Source organism: Podarcis muralis, chromosome 2 (genome assembly GCF_964188315.1).
Source record: "Podarcis muralis chromosome 2, rPodMur119.hap1.1, whole genome shotgun sequence".
Taxonomy (NCBI): Eukaryota; Metazoa; Chordata; class Lepidosauria; order Squamata; family Lacertidae; genus Podarcis; species Podarcis muralis.
The window spans coordinates 92,720,735-92,743,302 of record NC_135656.1 but is presented as its reverse complement, the minus strand read 5'-3'; the positions used below and the strand labels follow the sequence as shown (position 1 = coordinate 92,743,302).

The 22,568-nt window shown below is 42.2% G+C and overlaps 1 protein-coding gene across 4 annotated transcripts in view; it reads left to right on the top strand.

The window, feature by feature from the left end:
* Nucleotides 1–22,568, top strand: part of LOC114590892 (contactin-6-like) — a 190,929-nt gene that overhangs the window by 107,129 nt on the left and 61,232 nt on the right. For 3 of the 4 annotated variants that reach the window (XR_013392004.1, XM_077925020.1, XM_077925021.1), the window contains exons 5-7: nt 3,614–3,709; nt 7,160–7,363; nt 10,138–10,240. Coding sequence is in view for 3 of the 4 variants with exons in the window: in XM_077925020.1 (XP_077781146.1) it covers nt 3,614–3,709; nt 7,160–7,363; nt 10,138–10,240 (403 nt within the window). In the remaining variant the exon portion in view is untranslated. The remainder of the gene's footprint in view (nt 1–3,613; nt 3,710–7,159; nt 7,364–10,137; nt 10,241–22,568) is intronic. The other variant, XM_077925022.1, reaches the window with a different exon arrangement.

The following is a 22,568-nucleotide window of genomic DNA, read 5'->3' as shown; positions in this document are numbered from 1 at the left end:
TAATAGCTTATGTAATGTTATGTAATAGTATCGTTTTAGGTAATGCAATAACAATATGAGATTGTAAACGATCATGTAGATTTCTTCTTTTTTGCTTTTTCCGGAGCCCATTACATCATTAACACTTTGGCCATTAAAAAGCTGATTAATGATTTTCAATATGCTACAAATCTGGCTTTCAACTTTGTTTCCAACAGATATGTCATAGTAAACATTTTTAGCTGGGGGGGGGGGGTAATAGGAATGCACATCTTTCAGCGTGGCTGTATTTTTGTAAAAGTCAATACTACTTAATTATTTGCTTTCTTCTGATACTCTTAACCTACAGTGGTTTTTCTATTTTAAAATATCAAGCTGCATGGAATACTTTTCTTTTTTGCAGGAAAATAAAAATAAAAGATCAGTCTCTAGGTGTATTTCCTGTGTTAGTAAATTGAAGCCCAATTGTCCCAGCATGAGGAATACCAATGCCTGTTTCATGATGTGTGCATCCAAAGCAATCCAATAAATTAGACCCATGTTCAGCCAATGGGCATGTGATTCTGGGACTTGTGAAATTACTGTCAGTATGTAGCCTCATTAGACTTCACACATATCCACCCCCCTGAAGTTGTTTTTGAGCAACTGTACCAGTTTGAAGTCCAAAACAAAACAATGTAAGCATGTGTTGTTCTACCTGTTTTGTAGAAAGTTGTTTTATATGAACACTGTTCAATTTATTCCCTTAATGGAAATTTCCTTTTAATCTTTAGACACATCCAAACGTTTTGCTTTACTAGAAGAACAAGGGCATTTGAGTTCACCAGCTTGGTTGCATCATTATCTTGGTCTGACTTGAGTTTATACATTTACTCCAGTTTTTCCTTCACTTAGTTTTCACTTTTATTTTATTGTGGATCCAGATTGTTGATACTTACTGGTATATGGAGTATGACTCTTGATATTAGTAGAACTAAAGTCTGGGTCCAGCTCCATATAGGAGTAGTGTATTTTGATTTTCTTCAAGATTAAAATGGGCCATATAGTCCATTAGATCTGCTTATTTGAAATTTAGATTTATAATAAAATATATTGATCCTTAGGGCTTGCCGATCAGAAGGTTGGCGGTTCAAATCCCCATGATGGGATGAGCTCCCTTTGCCCTGTCCCAGCTCCTGCCAACCTAGCAGTTCGAAAGAACGTCAAAGTGCAAGTAGATAAATAGGTACCACTCCAGCGGGAAGGTAAACAGTGTTTCCGTGTGCTGCTCTGGTTTCACCAGAAGTGGCGTAGTCATGCTGGCCACATGACCCGGAAGCTGTATGCCGGCTCCCTCAGCCAATAAAGGAAGATGAGCGCCGCAACCCCAGAGTCATCTGCGACTGGACCTAATGGTCAGGGGTCCCTTTACCTTTACCTTTTATATTGAGCCTTTCATTTTGTTCTCCAATTTCTGTTTAATATGAACATAAGAGTAAAGTATTCCATTGAGGGCAGGCAAAAAGCTATGGGAAGGAAGTTAGTATGGTCTAAACTAGTATCTCAGAGAATAAAAAGGGAGAATCAGGTTTGTCTAATAAAGATCTTATTGTTCACCTGTTAACGGCTCATAACTTTTTTTCGCCAGATACTGGAGAACTCTTAATACAGACCTTTATGAAGAATGGTAGTAGAGATATGGGACATAATTCTTATGGATAAGCCAGCAGCACCTCAAAGAGAACACTGTACTTTGGGGGGAGGGACACCACAACGTTCTGTATGACAGGGTTTAATTTACTTGAATATGTGCAATCTATTGAACATGGCTTCCATACTTCAGCTTCTCACATGACACTCTGGAACAATACATTTGTTTGATTTATTCTCACTGGACGGCATCACTTTATGCCTTGATTCTAATGTACTATTCTTTAACGCTGTCTCTATACTTTGGGGGGGGTGAGTTGGTAATAATGTTATTGTTGTTTCCTTTGTCAATAAAATATGGTAAAAAGGAGGGGGGAGGTCATGCTCAGATTTCAGTGTGCCTAGGAGAAATGGACTAGCATTTTTTCCTGCAAAACTGGCTGAATGTTCAAAGCAGGTGGTAGAGGATGATCTATATATATATATATATATTTGCTTTCGTAGATTTTCACGGGTACAGGAATGCAGGTTTTGGTGTCCTCGGGTTTCTTCCCGTGTAAAAGATGGGGTGTCTAGGCGACGTTTCGACGAGGTCTCACTCGTCATCTTCAGGCTGGTGCTTTCGGCTTCTTGTTACTGGAACAGAGCAGGATCTCAGTGTTTGAGTTCCTATAAATACTGTTGAGGAGGTGTGGTGTATAGCCTCCAATGTTCTGGGCAGAGAGGAAGTTCCCAGGCTAGTGTGCCTTTTCTTCTTTTGTTCCTTAATTACTTGAGGGATATCTTGAGTGATTTCTTGAGTGATATCCTGAGTACCACTTAGGTGGGTCATTAGGTGTGGATTAGTTGCTAAGGCCTTTGTGTCTTGACCTCTTGAACTTTGTGAAGAGTTTTTCTGAGAAGATGGCTGTACTGCACTTAGTTGTGCTCTGGCTTGGCTTCGAGTATAGGGGCGAGCTGTGGTTTTGTGGCTTGTGCCAGCCAGATCTGTGTAGGGATTGCAGGGGGGTGCAGCATCCGGAGGTGCCACCATGGTTTGGCTACTGGATGGTGTCTGTAATTTATCTGTGGAGAGGGTCTGGGTTTGGGTCTGGTGTGGTTGATTGGTGATGGCGTTCTGTGTGCCTCTGGCTCTGGTGTCAGTTTTTGTGGGGAGGGCTAATTTCCAGATGTCTGGCAAGCGGGATGTGTCGTCACGCTTGTTCATGTTGTGAGGGTGTTTCTCTATCTCGATGGCTTCCATGATTATTCTCTTGTGGTGATGTTCCATGTTAAAGATTCCAAATTGCTCTATATATATGCTTTCGTAGATTTTCACGGGTACAGGAATGCAGGTTTTGGTGTCCTCGGGTATCTTCCCGTGTAAAAGTTGGGGTGTCTAGGCGACGTTTCGACGAGGTCTCACTCGTCAACTCGTCGACGTTTCGACGAGGTCTCACTCAACAGAGCTCTGTTCCAGTAACAAGAAGCCGAAAGCACCAGCCTGAAGATGACGAGTGAGACCTCGTCGAAACGTCGCCTAGACACCCCAACTTTTACACGGGAAGATACCCGAGGACACCAAAACCTGCATATATATATATATATATATATATATATAACTGAGGATGAGCATAAACTTTAAACATGTTAACTGTTGTATGAATACATAGCTATAATCTCCGACCCTAAGACGATGCACAGTGTATTTATGAGACTGAAACTGCTTACAGTTCAATTCAGCCACCTCTGAGTAGACAATATCTTCAAGGAGATGAGAACACAAAAATTGTAAAAAGCCAAGCTCTCAGCTTTCAGCTAATAGGAAGCTTACCAGTGTGGTGCTGGCATACTTCAAATGAAGCTTACCAAGACAGCAGGCACTTTCCAAGAGCCAATAAGGACCTAGGCAAATCATTTTCATGCTTATTCTTCCAGACTCCTCCCAGTATGAACAGCAAAATGGTCTCCATGGTTTGGAAACAGAAGTACCTGACAGATTTTTAATTATTTCTCTCTCCTTAAGATCTTGAAAACTTTGAAACCAAAGCAAGAAGCACCGTATCAGTCAGAGAAGGACAAGGAGTCGTTCTGCTCTGTGGACCCCCACCACACTATGGAGGTAGTATACGACATTCTTATTGCTCCCCCCCCCCAGTAATTGTATACTGTAATTTGATGAATGTGCAACACATTATGGGGGCATGATTTATCCTCATGCAGATTCAGTATGCATAGGGTTTATGATCAGAACTAGAGAACCTGCCCATTACCATGCTGCAGAATATAAGGCTTCAGTAGTACAGTTCTGAAAGTTGAAATATACATATAGCTTGTAGGCTTTGCAGATACAGATACAGATACAGACAATTATAAAGTATTTCTGTTGTTCCAGCAGTTCAAGACATAATACAGACTCTGGCTCACTTCTCAAGACTGACCTTGACAGACAGCACAAATCCCCGGATTGATAAACTGACGCGCCTTAATCACTTCTATAGTCATCACAGGACTGTTGCAACTGGCTTTGCTGACCATCCACCTGTTGGCTTATCTCAACCTTAGAGTAATTTGTGCTCATGAAGGAAATTAACCCCTTCCTCTACATCCAGTTCCTCCAACAACAGCTACCCCCTCACTATTTTTTTCTAACCTACAAAGCCCAACTGTTGTAATGGGGTGTGGCCCTTGATCATTTTGCTTGTCCTTTTCTTCAGAGCAGGGGGTGGGGTAAGGGAGAAAGTGACTTACCCCAAATACCCTTTTATCACTTTTTAATCCCCCACCAGCCATTTCGGAGCATTCAATGGGTTTTAATGTGTCAGTTTAAATTGACAGAATGCAGAGGTCTCCATAGATTGTAACAGGCAGATTTAAAATTGCTGCAGACTCCCAGACAGGAGGAATGGGTGGAAGAACTGGCCAGAGTTGATGTGCACGCAGAACTGTGTGTGTTGAGAAGGGGGGGGGTGCAAGTTGGCTTTCCTCTGGGTTTTTATTTTCAGCTGGAACTTGCCGGAACTAAGTTCCGGCACCTCTCAGGTGGGTGCGATTGCTGTTATAAGAGAACAAACGAGGCATTCATTGTGAGTTCCGACGTCTTTTTCTAGGAAAATCGCACTGCCTTTCCTCATCTTGTTTCTCTTCCCAGACATAATCCCTCTTTGAGGATGCCAGCTTCCTGTGCTAGCCCCATCCCTACTCTAACACACCTTTTCAATATTTCACATACTCCATTTCCCTCCCTAGATTTTATTAACTTCCTAACTACCTTATAGGGGGAGGGATACTTTCAGAAGGGAAGCATCTTTGATAGATCCCAAGTGACATGCTGTTTCTAATTATAGTCACATAATATTATAGGAAGTCAGCATAAAGTTCCAGAGAAACCACTAGTGTTTACAGACTCATTATCATACTACGCTGATGTTGCAACTGGAACATAAATAATGTTTGTAAAATGGCATTGATGATGGCAAGGAGCTGGAATGGGGAAAGAGTCGACGTTTTGAAATGAATCAGTTGGCAGAGAGTGTCGCTCGGCTCATGAATTATACATTTAATTAAGGGATGCTAAACTGCTAGATTTCAAAACTTCTGATTTACTATGTTTTATTAAAAATACAATTTCCATGCCGCTCCTGCCACTGCCGGAGCCCGATAGAAAGAGCTCGGCAGTCAGCTGTCAAACTGCAGACAGCAGGAAGGAACAATTGCGACAGAAGGTGAACAGAAGCCACTGGACAGAAGAGCAGTGAGTCAGACAGATCAGAGCTGCTGGGGGATCAGAAATGAGGTGAGCTACCAGCGCCCACTAGGAAGCAGCTACTGGGGAAAGAGGAAAAGGAAAAGTTAGCATATGAATTGTCGGTCCTCAAAGCACAGCAGTGCAAAAGAAATAAAAAGTGTAACTCCCAAAGAGGGAAGTATTTGAAGTGCAGAGGGTGTCTGTGAATGTCTACCATCACCTGTGTGGTTGTGCAGACTCTGAATGCCTATGATAGCCTTTTTTAAAAGTACTGTATAAACCCACTTAAAATGCCCATGCAGACTGTCGTCTATCAGGTCAAAGTTTTAAAAACCAATCCATAGCTCATTGGATGGAACTGGAGAAGATGGGGTTAATTTAGGCAGGGAGCCCTCTTTGGTTTTGGACTCTGAAGGACTCTTTTTCCCCACTAGTCTGGTCAAGTGTTTTCATAACTTAATGGGGGAACGACCTGTGGTTGGCACAATGACAGCGAGAACCCTTCACGCGGAACATAATACTTGGGATTTGTTTTGCTTTTTTGAGTGTTAAGTATGTTCACTGTTTTCCGAGTCCGCACAAGTGCAATGGCTTTTATCGGCTAATTGAGGCAGCATACTGAGCCTAAACCATCCACTTTTGTTTGCCTTTGTTTTCACTTGCAAATTGGCATTGCTATTTGCATATGATGATCTAAGGCAACTGTGCTGTACAGACAAAGGTCTATCAAAAGTGGGCCCCTTTCTAAATGGACTGTGTTGGGCCTGAATTTAAGTACTGCTATCCCTATACTTCCTGTCCCACACATATGAGCCAAGATAGGGAGTGAAAAAGTTTGCCTCCTCCAGACACACCCTTTAGTCTTGAGTTGCTTAGATGAAGTCCTTCCAAAGGAAGTAGTGAAAGAAAGGGAAGGGTGAGTTTTGCCAGACTTTATAAAGTCATTCCAAAGAAAGCAGTGTGAAGACAGAAGACTTAGAACTGGAAAACAATGTTTGGAGCTTTCTCAAGGGTAATGTAATCCACCCACTTGCTGTATTTGTCTTCCTTAGAACTAATTCAAAATCAGTTGTTACATATAATTATCAGCTGTACTTGCAGATGTACGTGTGTCCAAGGACTGACAGTATTATATTAACCCGTTGAGGATACAGTTCCTCCTATCTGATAAAAATGTGTTCCATTGCAATGTACCTAGCAACTTAGAAGGAGAAAGGGAAGCTATTAAAGTAGCCCAACACATAGGCTCCTTGCCTCTACACTGCTATCCACATTATCCCCAGGGCTGCTTCTCTCGAACCTGCTATACTTGATGACAACTCATTCTAGTGTGTGACTCATTTCCATTAAAAACTGTTCCGTTGGAGATGAAAATGGGTGATTTGTGGTGGCTCAAATCATTACTGATTTTGCATTCAACAGGTGTAGAATATGTATCTGTCAACTGGTGGTCTTCCTGCCACCTAGAACCCTGGCTGGATTTTAAAATGTTCTGCTATCCATGATTTGCTGTTGACTGTTGACATCACTGCATCTATATGTTTCCCTAACCCTAAGGCACTCTCATTGCAAATGGCAAAGAGAGTGGTGTTATTTCAGCATTTTATTTTTATTTAAAGAGTGGGGAGAAAACCACTTGAACAGGAAGAGGACAATGAATGAATCAGGATGAATGAAACACTACTTGAAGATTTACCGTTAGAGCCTTGCTTTTCTATGTTAGTTAACTTTCTCAAAAACTGAAATCACAGTTTGCCTCCAATAGTGCTATCTCTCAGAGTTTTGCTAGGAAAATATGTGTAATAAGTGTTTGATGTTTTCCAGATTTATCCTATGCTTGGATTTTCAATGATAATCCCTTATATGTTCAGGAGGACAGTCGTCGATTTGTATCTCAAGAGACAGGAAATCTATACATCGCCAAAGTGGAACCTTCTGATGTGGGCAACTACACATGTGTTGTAACCAACACAGAAGCCAAACAAAGTGTGCAGGGCCCACCCACACCCCTTGTACTCCGTAGTGATGGTAAGGCTTGTTTTGCATACAATCTCGATTAAACCACCTTAAAAATGCAGCCTGCCGACTTGTTAAGGTCTACAGAGGACTCTCTCTTGGTGATCCCACACAGTCTGCAGTCGAGGGGTCCAAAAGAGCGCTTTCTCCGTGGTAGAAAAGCAGGTTTAGAATGGCCTCCTTTCATGAGTGAATCATGACTGTATATTATTTTCATTCAGAAGCCAGGTTTAGATGCACTTATTTGCTTCTCCCACCTGCGTAATTTGTGATTGTTATTAATGTTATGGTGCTTGCTTGCTTATTTATTTATTATTTATTATTGTTAACTGTGATTTTAATGTTACCCTTTGCCACACTGGGACTCTTGAATGAAGAGTGAACTATAAATACTTGCATATGATATCACCTTGATATTTTTGAAGGGCAATAGATTATCGCAACATTTGTGTTACCCATTTACATTAATCAAAGAGCTCCTTTTGAGTCTATACTTTGAGTCTGCCCACCATTGCTAAAATGAAATAATTGAGCAAATAAGCAAAGGACAATAGAGTGGCTTAAATACATTGCAAAAGTTTTTTTTTTCAAATGCCATTGATTTTTTTAAAATGAATTTTATTTTGGTGACATGCTAGGAATCCTTTGTTAGAGATTGCTAGTCCCTGGGATTTCTGGGAAGAGCAAATGACTGTTAGGCCAGTCAGTTTGTAAGGAAGATATGTCAGCAGTAAACCAAGCACATTGCAGGGGAAAGAGGCATAAAATAAATCCTAATCCACATGCTAATGTTATTATTCCAAGAATGCTCAGATTCAGATGTGACAGGCTTTCATTGTTTAGAGCTACAAAGCAGAACACTAGATTTAATCCAGTTTAGTCACTGAAGTGAAAGGCACTCCATTTTTAAAAAAAGCTTTTAATTGTTTGCAGTTGAAAATACGTAGCGGAGAAATCTTCTGGTGAAGTGTTTTTGAAATGGGTTGGCTCCTTCAAGCCATGGCCCCTCTTAAGTGTAGCCAAAAGGGCTCTCATAAAATAGCAACAACTATTGCAAGGCGTTATGTTCCATACTGTAAAGCTGTGGGACATTTTCAGCCCAAGGGCACATTCTCCTGTGGGGACCTTGCAGGGACCACATGTCAACAGTGGCAAGGACGATTGGCCTAACTGGGAAAAGCAATGTATGTGACTTTGTACAACTGGCTACATTACAGGAGGACAAAAATCATTTCTGTTCCTGTAGCAGGGGCATATTTGGCCCCTTGCCTTTTCCTCAAAGATGACTCAGGAGGATTGAAACCCAAAGGTGGAGGAGAGAGCCATTTGAGGCAGAGTGTGCAAGATCTCACACAATTTTGGGAAAGATATCATGCAAAATCTTGACAATCTCGCCCAAAATCAGTGCCGATGGTGGTGCCACTTCTACACCAGCAGGGGACGTGGCAGGGCATGCAATGGTGGCAGAACAGGTGGTGGCAGCAGGAGCAGGTATGTGGTGTAGGGAGCAGCAAAACTTGTATAGACTACCTGCGTGAGTCAGAACCCTGAAATCAGACAGGAAGTCTACATGTGTAGCATTGGCTCCCTGCTGCAGAACACCAGGCCTACACCTTTGGAGATCTGTCAGGCCCACTGATGTGCTCCCCCTTCAGATATATACCAGATGCTTGAGATGCCAGAGATTTTTCTTACCAGCAGTTTGAGTAATCTCCTCTTTTTTAACCTGCATAAAGTATAAAAAGGTAAAGGGACCCCTGACAGTTGAGTCCAGTCGCGGACGACTCTGGCGTTGCGGTGCTCATCTTGCTTTACTGGCCGAGGAAGCCGATGTTTGTCCGCAGTTTTTCCGGGTCATGTGGCCAGCATGACTAAGCAGCTTCTGGTGAAACCAGAGCAGCGCATAGAAATGCCATTTACCTTCCCGCCAGAGTGGTATCTATTTTCTACTTGCACTTTGACGTGCTTTCGAACTGCTAGGTTGGCAGGAGCTGGGACCAAGAAAAGGGAGCTCACCCCGTTATGGGGATTCGAACCACTGACCTTCTGATCAGCAAGCCCAAGAGGCTCAGTAGTTTAGACCACAGCGCCACCCGCGTCCCTTGCAAGTATAGGTGTTTGTTCAGCACATCTATATTACATGGTTAATGTGGTTGGTGAGTAATAAGTTGTGCAGCCTGGTGGCATACTGTTACATCTATATGAAAAAAATATTTTTAAAGCATTTGAATATGTATTTAAAAAGAGAATAAAGCATAAAAAATACTTTAAATTCAGTGGAAATGGGATCTATTCAGCTAGTTTTGTTGAAGAAAAGCTTAAAATGATATGCGGTGGAAGGTGTGAACAAAAAATGTGTTTTGCAATTCCATCTAATGAGGGATTTGCCCAGTTTCTCAGATGGAAACCCATTTCTCACGAGGGTTGGAGTGTGCAAGACATCCGACTTTAGGGCTGCATTTTTACAGAAATCAAGCCATCTTAGGAATTTGAAAAAGAATGTAACGTGCTGCATGACAACTGCCGAATGCTAGCTTCTTTTTCACAATATGGTTCAGGAGGTCAAGAGGAAGTCACTTGTATGATTTGATTTGTAGACTTCATATTAAGCACTTGCATGGTGATGAAGTTTTCCACAGTAGCCTGCTCTTGTTCTCACTGGAAGACATTTACTAGCTTCCATAAGAAGAAGTAAGGCCACAATTTTTAATGTCACACTGATAATCTGTTGTAGTAAGACAGGTCTGAGGCACAACTGGAGCACTCCCTGTTTTGATGTTCAACAGGTGTGATGGGGGAGTACGAACCAAAGATTGAAGTGCGTTTTCCAGAAACAACACTGGCAGCAAAAGGCTCATCCGTTAAACTGGAATGCTTTGCCCTTGGAAAGTAAGGTTCTTCTTCTTCTTTTTTTCTAAAATAAAAATAAAAAATCGCAATGCTTGTTTGCTGTAATAAAATAAGGACATTTCTCAAATAGTCTACCAAATGGGTATTGATTTGGATTTGAGTGATATCCCATGGTCATAGAAAGGTTTTTTAAATTACCTTACCTAGAAATCCTGCAGGTCTGCCTTATAGAGGACAAATATACCATCTCACCAGAGCAGGAGGCTGCCCAAACACCCTTCCTGCTGTATCCCTGCTGTTAGGCTGTGGGGAATGCGTGAATTTTCCACCAAGTCATTGGTTTTTCATTTCAACTTTTAATAGGTTGTTAGCAGTTTCCTGATAACCAAGCTCCTCCAGCTAAGCATTCATTCTCACAAAACTATAATATATCTTTCTGAAAGAATGCTGATTTTTAAGTGTGTGTGTGTGTGTGTGTGTGTGTGTGTGTGTGTGTGTGTGTACACATTTTACCAATGGTATTAAATCCTTCAGTATGAGAAACTTATGCAAACTACTGCAAATGCTTCTGCTGTCCCAGTTTATGTTCCATTTAGGCAAAACTGGTGGCTTTTAAACTTCAGAGTACACCTATGCTTCAACATATAAGGCTTAATTTCTGATAATTTGATCCAAATAACTACAATATGGAAACTAGTTCTTCAGATCAAGGTAACTAAGCAAGGTAACTAAGCAAGGTAACTAATCCCTTAAACAGGGATATCTTAGAATCATAGAATCATAGAGTTGGAAGGGAACCAAGGATCATCTAGTCCAACCCCCTACAGTGCAGGAAACCCAGCTAAAGCATCCATGAAAAAACATCCAAGGAACGAGAGTCCACAACTTCTCAAGGGAAACCGCTCCATCTTGAATTACAGTTTTGGAGTGAAAGTCAATGCCATTAAAATCACGGTCAGCTCTGTCATGAGACAAGAGGAGACAATTGCCTCAGGCAGTGGGTGAGGGGATGACAAATTTCCACTCCTTCTCTCCATCCTTGCCATGGCTCCTACATCTAATTTCCCTCACCTTCCCAGCACTTTACTTGTTATCTGATATGCAGCAGAAGTGCCTGTGCCTTGACTTTACCTCTTTTCCTCTTCCTCACTCTGAGGAACAACTCAGAGTTCTGGACGCTTGTGATGTGTGTTGTCTCTCCATCACCTGCAAATATACACTTACCAAACAAGCTGGGAAAGAGCTGTTAGCGTTGCGTGGCGATACCCGCCCCCTCCCACAGATGGAATAAATAAAGACACCGGACACCAGAATTTAGGTTGATGGGCGAAAAATGGCCACAACTTTATTGATTACAGGTAAGAGCGGTATTGGCCTTAGGCATTGGCCCTAACAGACTATCCAGTCTAACCAGGGAGGGTTAAGCACCAACAGGGGGAACCCCCGAGATGCACATCCCTAGGCGCTCCCCAAGGGGTTACCGCTCAGGAGCGCGCTTTAGGCCCTACCCTCCGTAGGTTTCGGACGAGGCGACGCCCCCCGGAGTCCTTTAACGAACTATCCTCCAAGCATTGGGGGAGGTGATGGCGATCCTCCCCACCCTGACCTCATTTGCATAACAATACCCCGGCCAATGCCTAACCGCCAAAACCAAGGAGTTGTGACGTTTTGCTATGAGGTAGGCGAAAAAACCAAGTGGCTTCAAAATTCAGCCAATTAGCCAAATGGAAAAACTCCGACCAGGCCCCTTGCGGCGACCAGCCGAAGCCCATAGCAAAGTCCAAATGCACACCTAAAGGGTGGGAGGGTGGGAAACCGCGGCTGCTGCAAAGGAGGAAAAGGGGCGAGCCTGGGCTGCCCTGACCCTAAGTGCCCTCAGGTAGCCCTGCCCCCATTGGCTGGCACTGCCGGATATGAATATTAATGAGGATCCCTGAGTCCTGCGGGGCTGGCGCCAGCCCCGCGAGAATGTGGATGGGGGTGTGAGCCCGCAACTCCCCCCTCCTTAGTTCGGGAGTGGCTTTATCCAAGCGCTAAGAAAGCTCCTGAGTGCCATTCTGAATTGTGCTGAATAGTCTGTCCACCTCTTGTCATGACGGATGGGTATATTATCACCATTGGGTTTTCTAAGCAGAGAAATTGTTGGCCTACACAACAGGCAGAAAGTGTGGTCCATCATTGCAGTACAGGGAGGAGTGTCTGACCCAACCATCATGGTTGCCTGGTGCAAGGGAACTGGGACAGGCATGTCCCTAGGCATAGGTAGCATTGTTGCCCGCAAAGGTTTGGCAGTGTGTGGTTAATGCTGTTACTTGTAGCATCCTCAGCTCCTTGAAAAAGAGGAGCAGAGGACTGTGAGGAGGAGGGATCATACAGCGACTTCTCTCAGGCCAGGAACCATCAATGGGTACCCAACAAGGATGATGAGACCCATCCTTGTCATCACCTTTAACAGCAGTGAAGAGGCCTTATTTATTTTACAAATGTGCTGTATTAATAAAGTTGTAGCCGTATTCACCCATATATTGTCTCACATCTTCATTTGGGTTTAGGGGAAATGTGCCCATCTCTTATTCATTTTTAAAATAAGAAATAATTAGGGCAACCATAAAATCAATTTGCTTTGTTTTTTTAAACATCATTGCAAATGTAGTGTCAGCTCTTCAAGTTGACCCACATTATGAAAAGCTTAAACTGGGGTGAGGAAACAGATTAAATTGCACATCTTTAAGATGTGAAATGCTTGAAAAATAAATAAGGAAGCATTTTCTCACCAGCTAGCTTGCTTCTTTCCAATCCTCTTGGCAAAACACCACATCTGAAATGTCAGGTTCCTGTTCCGATTCCTAGATATATTTAGGTTTACTGTGACTTCTCTAGAGTATTATGACTAAATATTTTGGTCTGATTTAAAAAAACAAAAACTCCACAATGAGCATTTTCTAGAGAGTAAATTTTCCTCATAAAAGTTTCTTCATAAGTGTTAGATGGAATATTTGGAAAGAGAGTCCAGCAGATAAATGCTATTTCAGCCCTGCCTTCTTCTTATTCCTTGTTATGAGGGAAAACACAAATTGTGTGCATTATCTCTTAGTGGAATTAGTTTCAAAAGCTGAAGGTCAAAGGATTAATTTAGCTTTTGCTGTCTTTTATATTATTTGACAGCAGAAGACACAATTATAGTGAAATACCTGACAGAACAAAGACCAATTAGGGAGCGGGGGGGGGGGAGAGACTTACCCAAATTACAACCACAGCAGAGTTTAGGTTTTTAAAAAGAAAGCAACAATTTGTCATAATAGACCACAGAAATCACAGCTGGAGCTGAATTTGCCAAGAATATAATGTAGCAACAGAGATAAACTTGAAATTAACCCAATCCTAGGGTTTTGGTTCAGTCGAAAAAAGGGACAGAACAATCCTTTGGAGGTTGGGCAGAGAGTCCAGGCTGGATAAAATGTCCTAAGTCCTGCTGGGCGCATTGGCCAGGGTGGGAGGTCAGTGACAGCTTTCCCCCCCCCTTTTCTTTTACTTGGTTATTGTAGTAATTGGTAACTGTAGAGTTAAATATTGTATCCAGTTATTATGGGTTGGAGCGAAGACTCTACCTTCTAGCTTGTTGTGGTTACTTTCATTTTCCTGTGTTGTTGTGTGTTGGCCTTGCTTCTTCTGCATGCGGCCCTCCTAACTGTGTCCTAGCATAGGAGCACTGTTGCTAGGCAGGAGTATGCAGTGTGAGGAAGTCCCTTAAGTACCCTTATTCTGTTAGAGCTCTTTGCAAACATGCAATTTTGCTCAGGGCCGAGACCTAAATAATCAAGCAGGAAAACTGGAAGGCAGAACCACTTAATTATTATGCCCTTTTGGAACTTATTTCCCCCACCCCATGTCAGTGTTTGGTGCCAAAAGCCACCGGCACAGCTTTTCTCATCTCTGCTTTGTCTCATTTGTTTAACCAGGCATGGTCGTAATTATCTGAGCTGCAAATTTAATTTTATTGTGAAGTATCCTGAGAGGAGTGACATGAATGATGCAGCACAGATACTGTATGATTGACTGAGGGTTATTCTGCATGCGCCTTCATTTGAAGGGAGAGACAAGGTTTGCTTATTGGCTATTCCTGCGTTGTTCCAGTCAAACTGAAATTGATGCCCAGTGTGACTAGACTTGTCACTTCGAAGAAAATATTTTTCTTCTTCTCTGTTTTAATTTGGTAGCTTATGGATTCCTGGGCCTGCTGCCTGTTCTGTAGGATATAAATAAAATAGTGACTGCAGCCAGTGTTCTTTCAATGCTTTGGAGCGTTCAGGCAAAAAAATTATAGATTTATCTTCACTGCCATAGATGCACATTTCTGCACTGTGTCCACTTATTCATGCTGAAGTGTGTGGGGGGGTGTCTTAATTATTTGTGAAGCATAACACATTTGAGATCTTGTAATTCCTTTTACACAAAGCTATGTTTGCATCAGTGGCTATCATGCCAAAAAACACCCCTTTATCTGCATCTTTTAAGTGAGGAAACATGGCCTCATTAATACTATTATTAGCATAATGCAAACATCAGTACCACAGTGACATCTGCAATTATATCCAACTTGCAACCAAACCACAGATTACACTAATGCAAATGCAAAAACCAGGTCAGACTGAGGACAGAGGGCATCATGTGCTGTGTTGTCACAGGGAATAATAAAAAAGTACAGTACACTAATGAAGCAAGTTATGGTAGTACAACTGCGCCACTACAAAGGAGTTGCAAAATGCCCCAAATTATTCAAAAATTACCATAGAGAAAGTATGCTATCTCCAGGAAAGTAGTGAAACATGATTCTACCCATATTGACAGTTTACGGACTGGACATGGCAGGACAATATTACAATTATTTTTTTAAAAGTCTTAAGCTAGTGCTTTAAGGCAAGAAGTAGGAAATAAAGATATACAGCTGTGCCACTCTTGCAGCTTGGTGTGGTTGGGAAAGATTTGACCAAACTGTTTAAGTGATAAAGTGGAATATTTCGGTGAGTAAAATGGCTGCCAAAATTGGGAACAGGTTTTCGAGAGGTGTGTTGAGTCCTTTCTGGAGCAGGAGTATACCATTTACCATTTTAAGATTTTAGAAGTACTTGCACCGGGACTTTTGGCTATGCAACAAAATTTCTCTTCCCACTTCTCATGTGCGTCCCCTCCCTCCCAATTCCTCTCCAAATATACTACATAGGGTTCAGGGAAACCCCCTAATGTTCTTAGGGTGGCCGAACAAGACTTCACCAGCATTGGGTACATTGCAATAACAATTTAGTGTTTAAAGTTGACAGCTTGTGGGAAATTCAAGTTGAAGCTGGCCTAAATCAAAGCAGTCAAGCTTCTGGCAAGAATTCCAGTTCTGAATGTCTTCAGGGTTTGTTCTTCAAAATGGGAATTGAAATTTTGCTTTGGAATTTCTCATAAAAGAAATGGACTGGCATAATTGAAAAATCCTGTAAAGTTTGAATATTGCAAATATTAACTTCATGTCAAAAGGCATCCCATAATTATTTCAAGCATATTTTGCCCAGTTATATGCTTTCCTTCCGAATCACTATCCCATCCAGTATCGGGGGGAAACATACAATATACTGTTGTTAGCAAAGGTTATTTTTTCTGATTATATTATTAGACACAACGTATAAACACTAGAGTATGGAATTACTTACTAATGGGTATTTGTAGAACTGAAGTAATAAAGTGAAATCTGCCCTTAACTCAAACACTGTATTTTTCCAGTGTCTTTAAATTATCACATAAAACATGGACTCTTATTAAAATGAACAGTAGCAAAACCTCTCTCTTTGGATATGAAATTTTAATGTGGTCTTTTTGCAAGAGTTCTTTTTTTCCCCCTTGTTAAAATATTTCCACTTCTTAGTTGCAATGGATCACTGCTAAGCAGGCCTTTCATAATGAATTGAGAGTCATGTGTCGCCACAGCTTCAGAACCAAAATCTCATTCCAAGTATGTTTACTCAGGAGCCCAATTGATTCATATAAGACATTTCCATGTAAGGGTATAAATGACTGTAACCTCTTCACATGAACCCGAGGCCAGGTGAATGCCATTATTTTCGTAGTTGTTCTTATATTGTTCTAGGAATGTATGAACAACTCTAAGAGTACCCTTAACAAACTATAGTTCCAAGGATTCTTTGGGGGAAGAGTTTTGGATTTGATATCCTGCCTTTCACTCCCTTTAAGGAGTCTCAAAGCGGCTAACATTCTCCTTTCCCTTCCTCCCCCACAACAAACACTCTGTGAGGTTAGTGGGGCTGAGAGAATTCAAAGAAGTGTGACTGGCCCAAGGTCACCCAGAAGCTGCATGTGGAGGAGCGGAGACGCGAACTCGGTTCCCCAGATTACAAGACTACCGCTCTTAACCACTACAGCACACTGGCTCTCACCTGGGGGAGGCCATGACTGTTGAAAGTGGTATGATACTGCTTTAAATGTATAGTGCAGATATGACCTGTGTGCATAATTTGGCTCCATCCCATTTCTGCATTAACATGGGGTTTATTTATTCTTTATTTTTTGTCAAAATTGTGCCTTTAAATAACTTTTAAATAAGTATTTTTTTAATTTCAAAATAAGCATCTTTAACTGTATTTTTCTCACAGAATACATATTATGAAGTGTATTTTGATTATATATAATCAGTCAAGAACTTCATAGAAACATCTTAGAAGTGCAGATTCAGTTCTGATCTGTACATTAGTCCCAGAAGATCAGTTCATAGATTCTGACCAGATGTCAGGAACCAGACTGAAGGGTTTTGCCTTGAGGAAGAATGGTGGGAGCCCCCCCCCCCCCCCCCCCCGTGCAAGGGCCTGATCCTGAAGCTCCTCTGGAGCAGGAGGATAGTATCGACCTAGAGCAACGGTTTGCGGAAGGACACAGTTCAGAAACTGACAGTTGGGCTGGGCTGGGAGAAGAACAACCAAGGGGAGAGGAACGGGAAGAGAGAGAGCTGGTTGAATCTCCCTCACTAGAAAGTGTGCAGGCCATGAGCCCCTAGAGCCCGGCATCTGGATAGGGTAGCTTCTCGGAAGGCTCAGTGGTGGAGGAATCACGTGGTGAGGAGAACGGACGCTGAATGTTTGTGCTGTGTTCAAGAAACCTCTCTCTTGCTGCAAAAGACCGCTTTCGCTTTGTGCTGTTATCTACAGAGAGGGGAAAGATAAGCCTTGCCTGGCTACCTGACACCAGATCAGGTCAATTCATATCAAAATTCATAAAGATCAACTTCCTAAGGCATCCTTATTGATCCCACACAGCATTCTGTGGTAATAGTCTCTACCCAGAAATGCTGAGGATTGGCTAAGTGACGTAGTGTTGGCTTTGGGCTTTTCTTTGAACAGCACGAACAAATACATTTCACTTTCTTTTCTTCCCCAGCTGTTTGGAACTAAAACACAGCCTTCATGTTGTCCAGGAGACACACAAGCTTTCTCATTGTCAGCATCTTGTACATTTCCTCCACACACGAAAACATGTGAACGCTGCATTTTGGGTGTGATGTTGTGGGGCAACAAGAAGTTTGTGGAACCTGTGGATTTGGTTTCTTTTCAGCAAGATAATATTGAAAGCTGTTGATCAGCTGTTGATCCATCTGTTGACCCATATATAAAGGCTTCCTGTCTTTGCAGCATGCACCACAAGTTCTCATTTGCTAGCCTTCACCTGCCAAATGGGCATATCCATACACATTCAGAGAGAATCCTCTTTGTTCCTGTCTACTACAGCCTGACCTAAATATTTCTGCAGTACAAAAGATATTCTCCTCTTCATGATAAGCAGTCTACCATTTCTCTATACACTGTCATACTGGGATTATGGCTTCTGCTTGCCTCCTATTAACGCAAAGGGAACACATGGAGAGTTGCAGCAAAGATTCATGAAACCGAATGCAGGCAGCAATGGGAGTTCCAGATATTATACCACAGCAAAGTGTCCTGGTTTAGTTGGGGCTGCCCTACTCTGCAGCACAATTGATAATCCACCCCTGCCTAGAATTCCTTATCACTCTCTTGATTCTTGTATCATTTCTTGCAGCTCAGCACAAAGCCATTATCCTTGGGAGAGAATAAAGCACAGCTAAGTGTTTAATGCAACAACTTATCTAAGTAAAGCAATGGTAATGCACACACTGCCTTTATGTGTCAGACAGCTTTAGTCTCATGGAAAAGAATAAAAATACAGAGGCACACACAAAAGAAGGAAAGGGAGAAGGGAGAGGAGGAGGAGGAGGAGGAAAGGACTTGTTGGGAAAGATCCCTGAGGAAGTAATTATGAGTATTTGATATGGAAAAGGAAAACAAGAGGACAGCCTCATCGCAGGACACAGTAAACCTGAGCTGACAGCCTGACAGAAGAGGCTTCTCCTCATGGAGTGCTGCCTCTAGCTTTGGTGGTTCATTGCCAACTTTGTCTTATTCCAGAAGTTACATTAAAAAAAGACTCTGCAGTTTACAGAACTTAGAAAAGTATGTAAATGGTTCATTTCTGGGTAAGATAAGTGTAGGTGGTGAGTTCTTAATTTCCCCCATCCTCTACTAAAATGAGTGTTTTTAATTTAATTGTTGAAGAGTTCCTGCTGTTTTTAAACAAACAAAACAAAACACCATCAAAATCAACGATGGGTTTGGAATCAAATTCTGTAACCAGTTGTAATGAGAAGAAGTCATTTGCCTATGGCTAAAATATGTGACATTGGTTTAAAAGCCTGTAATACTCTCATGAATGCCACCCATGATCTATATCAATCTACTACAAGTCTACTCCAATTACATCTCTTCTTTGACCTGATCAGAAAACGTTTCACAGTCATACAAGAGATGATAGAAGTTTGAAAAATGAGTTCCAATTAGAGCAGCGCTTCTTGGTATGGATGCCAAAGTCTACATTAGAAATGAAAAATAACAACTGACAGTGAAGGGCTGGATGGAACACAAACTTTGCACAGATCAAGTTTCAAGCCAAGTCCCCAGGATCTCTAGTTAAAGCGTTAGCTGGGGACTGATCAAACACACCCAATAGGTAGTACCAACAATGGCATGAAATGCTAGAATTCAAGAGGCACCATTTTATTCTTGAAAACTCTCACAGACGGAAGAGTTTCCCTGGTCACAGAACCCAAGAACAGTTCCCCTGCCATTTTTTCAGATACTGCAGTCTTTCCCCCCTCATTCCATCCACTTATGGATTAAGGAAGAGCCCAGCGGCTCTCCTAGGTTTCAGGCATTAGTCTACCCCAGACCTACCAGGAGATATCAGGAACTGAACCCGGGACCTTTTGCATGGAGTGCCCTACTTCTGAGTAGCAGCTCTTCCACTCAGTGGGCAGCATAATAGTTACCCAAGTTTGCAATATTATCTGAGTTGTCCCTGCAGGTACCGGTGCTAACAATATGTCTGTCTGAAATGTTTGCCAGTCAGAATAGATCCTACTGGACGCGTCAGGAGAGAATGCTCTTGTGTCAGGTGTGAGATACATGGGTATGGTTGATGGAACAAGGCCTTCTGGGCCAAATTCAAACTCTTGGTGGGCCAAGTTTCATCTGTGGGTTGGAGGTTCCTTGCTCCTGAAATAGACTAGTTGTCTAGCACAGTATAAAGCAGCTTTGTAGGATCACAATACTGTAGAGTTGTGGGTTTTTCAATTCTGCAGACATTGATTAGGTCTGGGCCAAGGTAGCATGAACCCCAGTGCTCCAGTGGAAAGGTGTTTTGGATTTCCACAAGCAAAAAGCAAAAAGGTTAAGCAACTGTATTTGTTTTATTTAGTAAAACAAGTTATACCCCATCATTCCACTATAACATAGCATTCAGAGCAACCAGTAACACCCCCCTAAAATATAACACAAACACAAATAATTCAAATGTTATACAGTCATACCTCAGGTTACAGCGGCTTCAGGTTGCGTTTTTTTGGGTTGCGGACCGCCGAAACCCGGAAGTACCGGAATGGGTTACTTCCGGGTTTGGGCGGTCGTGCATGCACAGAAGCGTTAAATCGCACTTTGCGCATGTGCAGAAGCACCAAATCGCAACCCGCGCATGAGCAGACGCGGGTTGCGAACGTGCATCTCACATGGATCACATTCGCAATCCGAGCATCCACTGTACAAAACTGATAGGAAGATAGTACTTCCGATAGTTTAAATATCAGAGTGCTTCAAAACTGCAGAGTCTCAGGGAAAGATGTTGTACTTACAATGGATCACACCTGCCAAGAAGACTCATGAGACGAAACATTAAGATAATGGCCATATTTCTTAATATAACAGCTTGGAAGAACTGCAAACAGTTTAACCAATCAACCAAATTCAGACAGTACAGACAAGTGAGAGTTTTAGTTAATTCTGGTAGAACAGCATCCCTTCAGATCCTTTAGCATGTCATACAGTTGCAGACGGTGACTCCCCAGCAAACTGGGCAGCAGCGGGGGGCTTGATTACTAGGTGAGCCTTGAATGTGAATTCCACACATGCATCTGGGTGCTACTGTCCCGCATTCACACAAAATGTGCATGTCAGGCCTTAAAGGACATCCCCATAAGTCCCACCAGTCCTACTATCTGGCAGATCACTAAAGGGTATCCTTAACCCAATAATGCCTCAGTGAACCTGCTGTTTCTTTCCCCAACCACCTCACCTGCCCACACTCCTTATACAAAGGTTGAAGAGCTTGGGATGAAGATCCATCAGGCCCCCCACATGGTCCTCCCCTCAACCTGCTCCCTTTGGGAGTCAGTCTTCCTTGAGGAAGGAGAAAAACAAATGCACACCTGCTACAAGAATAATATTCCTTCTGCTTATTGGTTTCTATCTCCATATAGCAGTGGTTCCCAATTAGCTAAGTGTTAGAAGTCCTGCTCCATGATTGCAGTCATGGGATTGTTGTCTTTCACATGACGGTATATGTTTTGACTCCACAAAGTGGGAAGTGACGAAGACAGGAAGTTTGTATTACTGTGTTCCATGAAGTGGGACTATTGTCCTTTGTTCTTTTTCTCTTTGCTGTCTGATGCTAGAGAGAGGGAGCCATGTTGCAGTGCTCCGTTTGTGTTTATATGTAAATAAAGTAGATTAGCCAAAATGCTTAGTTGCTGAGGTCTGTCACGCAAGATGCGCAAACTCTGTGGATTCCTAAGTGTGCTGGTGTCTGTTGGCATCGGCCGTTGTGATGTTCGGGCTGAAGAAAGTTTTTGAAGCTCCCGAACAATCGACCAGGAGGGAGAGAACATGTCTACTCAAGTGTAGGCTGACACCCCCCCCCCCCCGTTTTTCAAAAGCAAAGCCATGGACCTCCTGCTTTTGAAAATTTTGTTATCTCTATGGTAGTTTTTATTATGTGAATGGTGCCACAGACCCCCTTGGGTGGGTTACAAGGCCCCCCTGTGGTCCATGAATCACCAGTTGGGAACCACTTCTTCTATACAATATTATTCAGGATTCAAACACTGGTAAAACCTGCAGCTGATTCCATGCAGTGGGACACAGGCCCATGTGCCTACTTCCTACTGCACATTGGAAGTGGATTGTGCAAACTCAAAGCCCCAAGTTGCTCAATAAAAGATGGAAAGCCAGACAATGGCCACCATCTACCCAACCAACACCTTTTATTGCTATTATTTACATGAATCAGAACAGTTTGTGTCGGATAGATTTGAATCGCATCTGAAACTTTGCATATCTCTTTCTGTGGTGGTGGCAGCGGCGGCAACAGCGTTATTGCCAACACTGCCTCAAAGTCTCTGTTAAAAGCTGTTCTGAAGGCATTTTTCAGTCTTTCTGCTGCAGCAAAGCAGCTTATTTTCCTTTGCAGGAGCATGAAAGGCTGCCGTGAAATGCAAGACTATTAATATTTCAAAGTGTTCTGGTGACATAATAAATCAAGAAAGTGAGCCTTGTGTGTTTTCTGATGTTGCCAGAAACTCTAGAAGTATTTATAGCCATGTTCACACTTGAGTGTTTTATCATATAAAGAACATTGATCTAAATATAAATTAAAATGATAAAAAGCTATAAAAATGCAAAACAAAGCATTGCTCTCCCTAGTCGATAAAAGTTCTCCTTATTCCAGTGTCTCTAGTCCCCTCCTTCTGCTCATCACTCCTTTGCCTTTTGCTTGTAATTTATAATTCTCAGCTTCCTCTTTTAGTGTCATGTCTAATGTTCCATAGGTTTGATTTGTAGTGATCCACTCAAACAGAGTAAAGCTTTTGTTTGTTGTAAAATGCAACCAGTATGAGGCAAGTTTGTGTGTGGTTTCCTTCTCTGCGCTATTCTCTCTGCAGATTCACATTTCTTGTTCCTGCCTGAGGGGATGG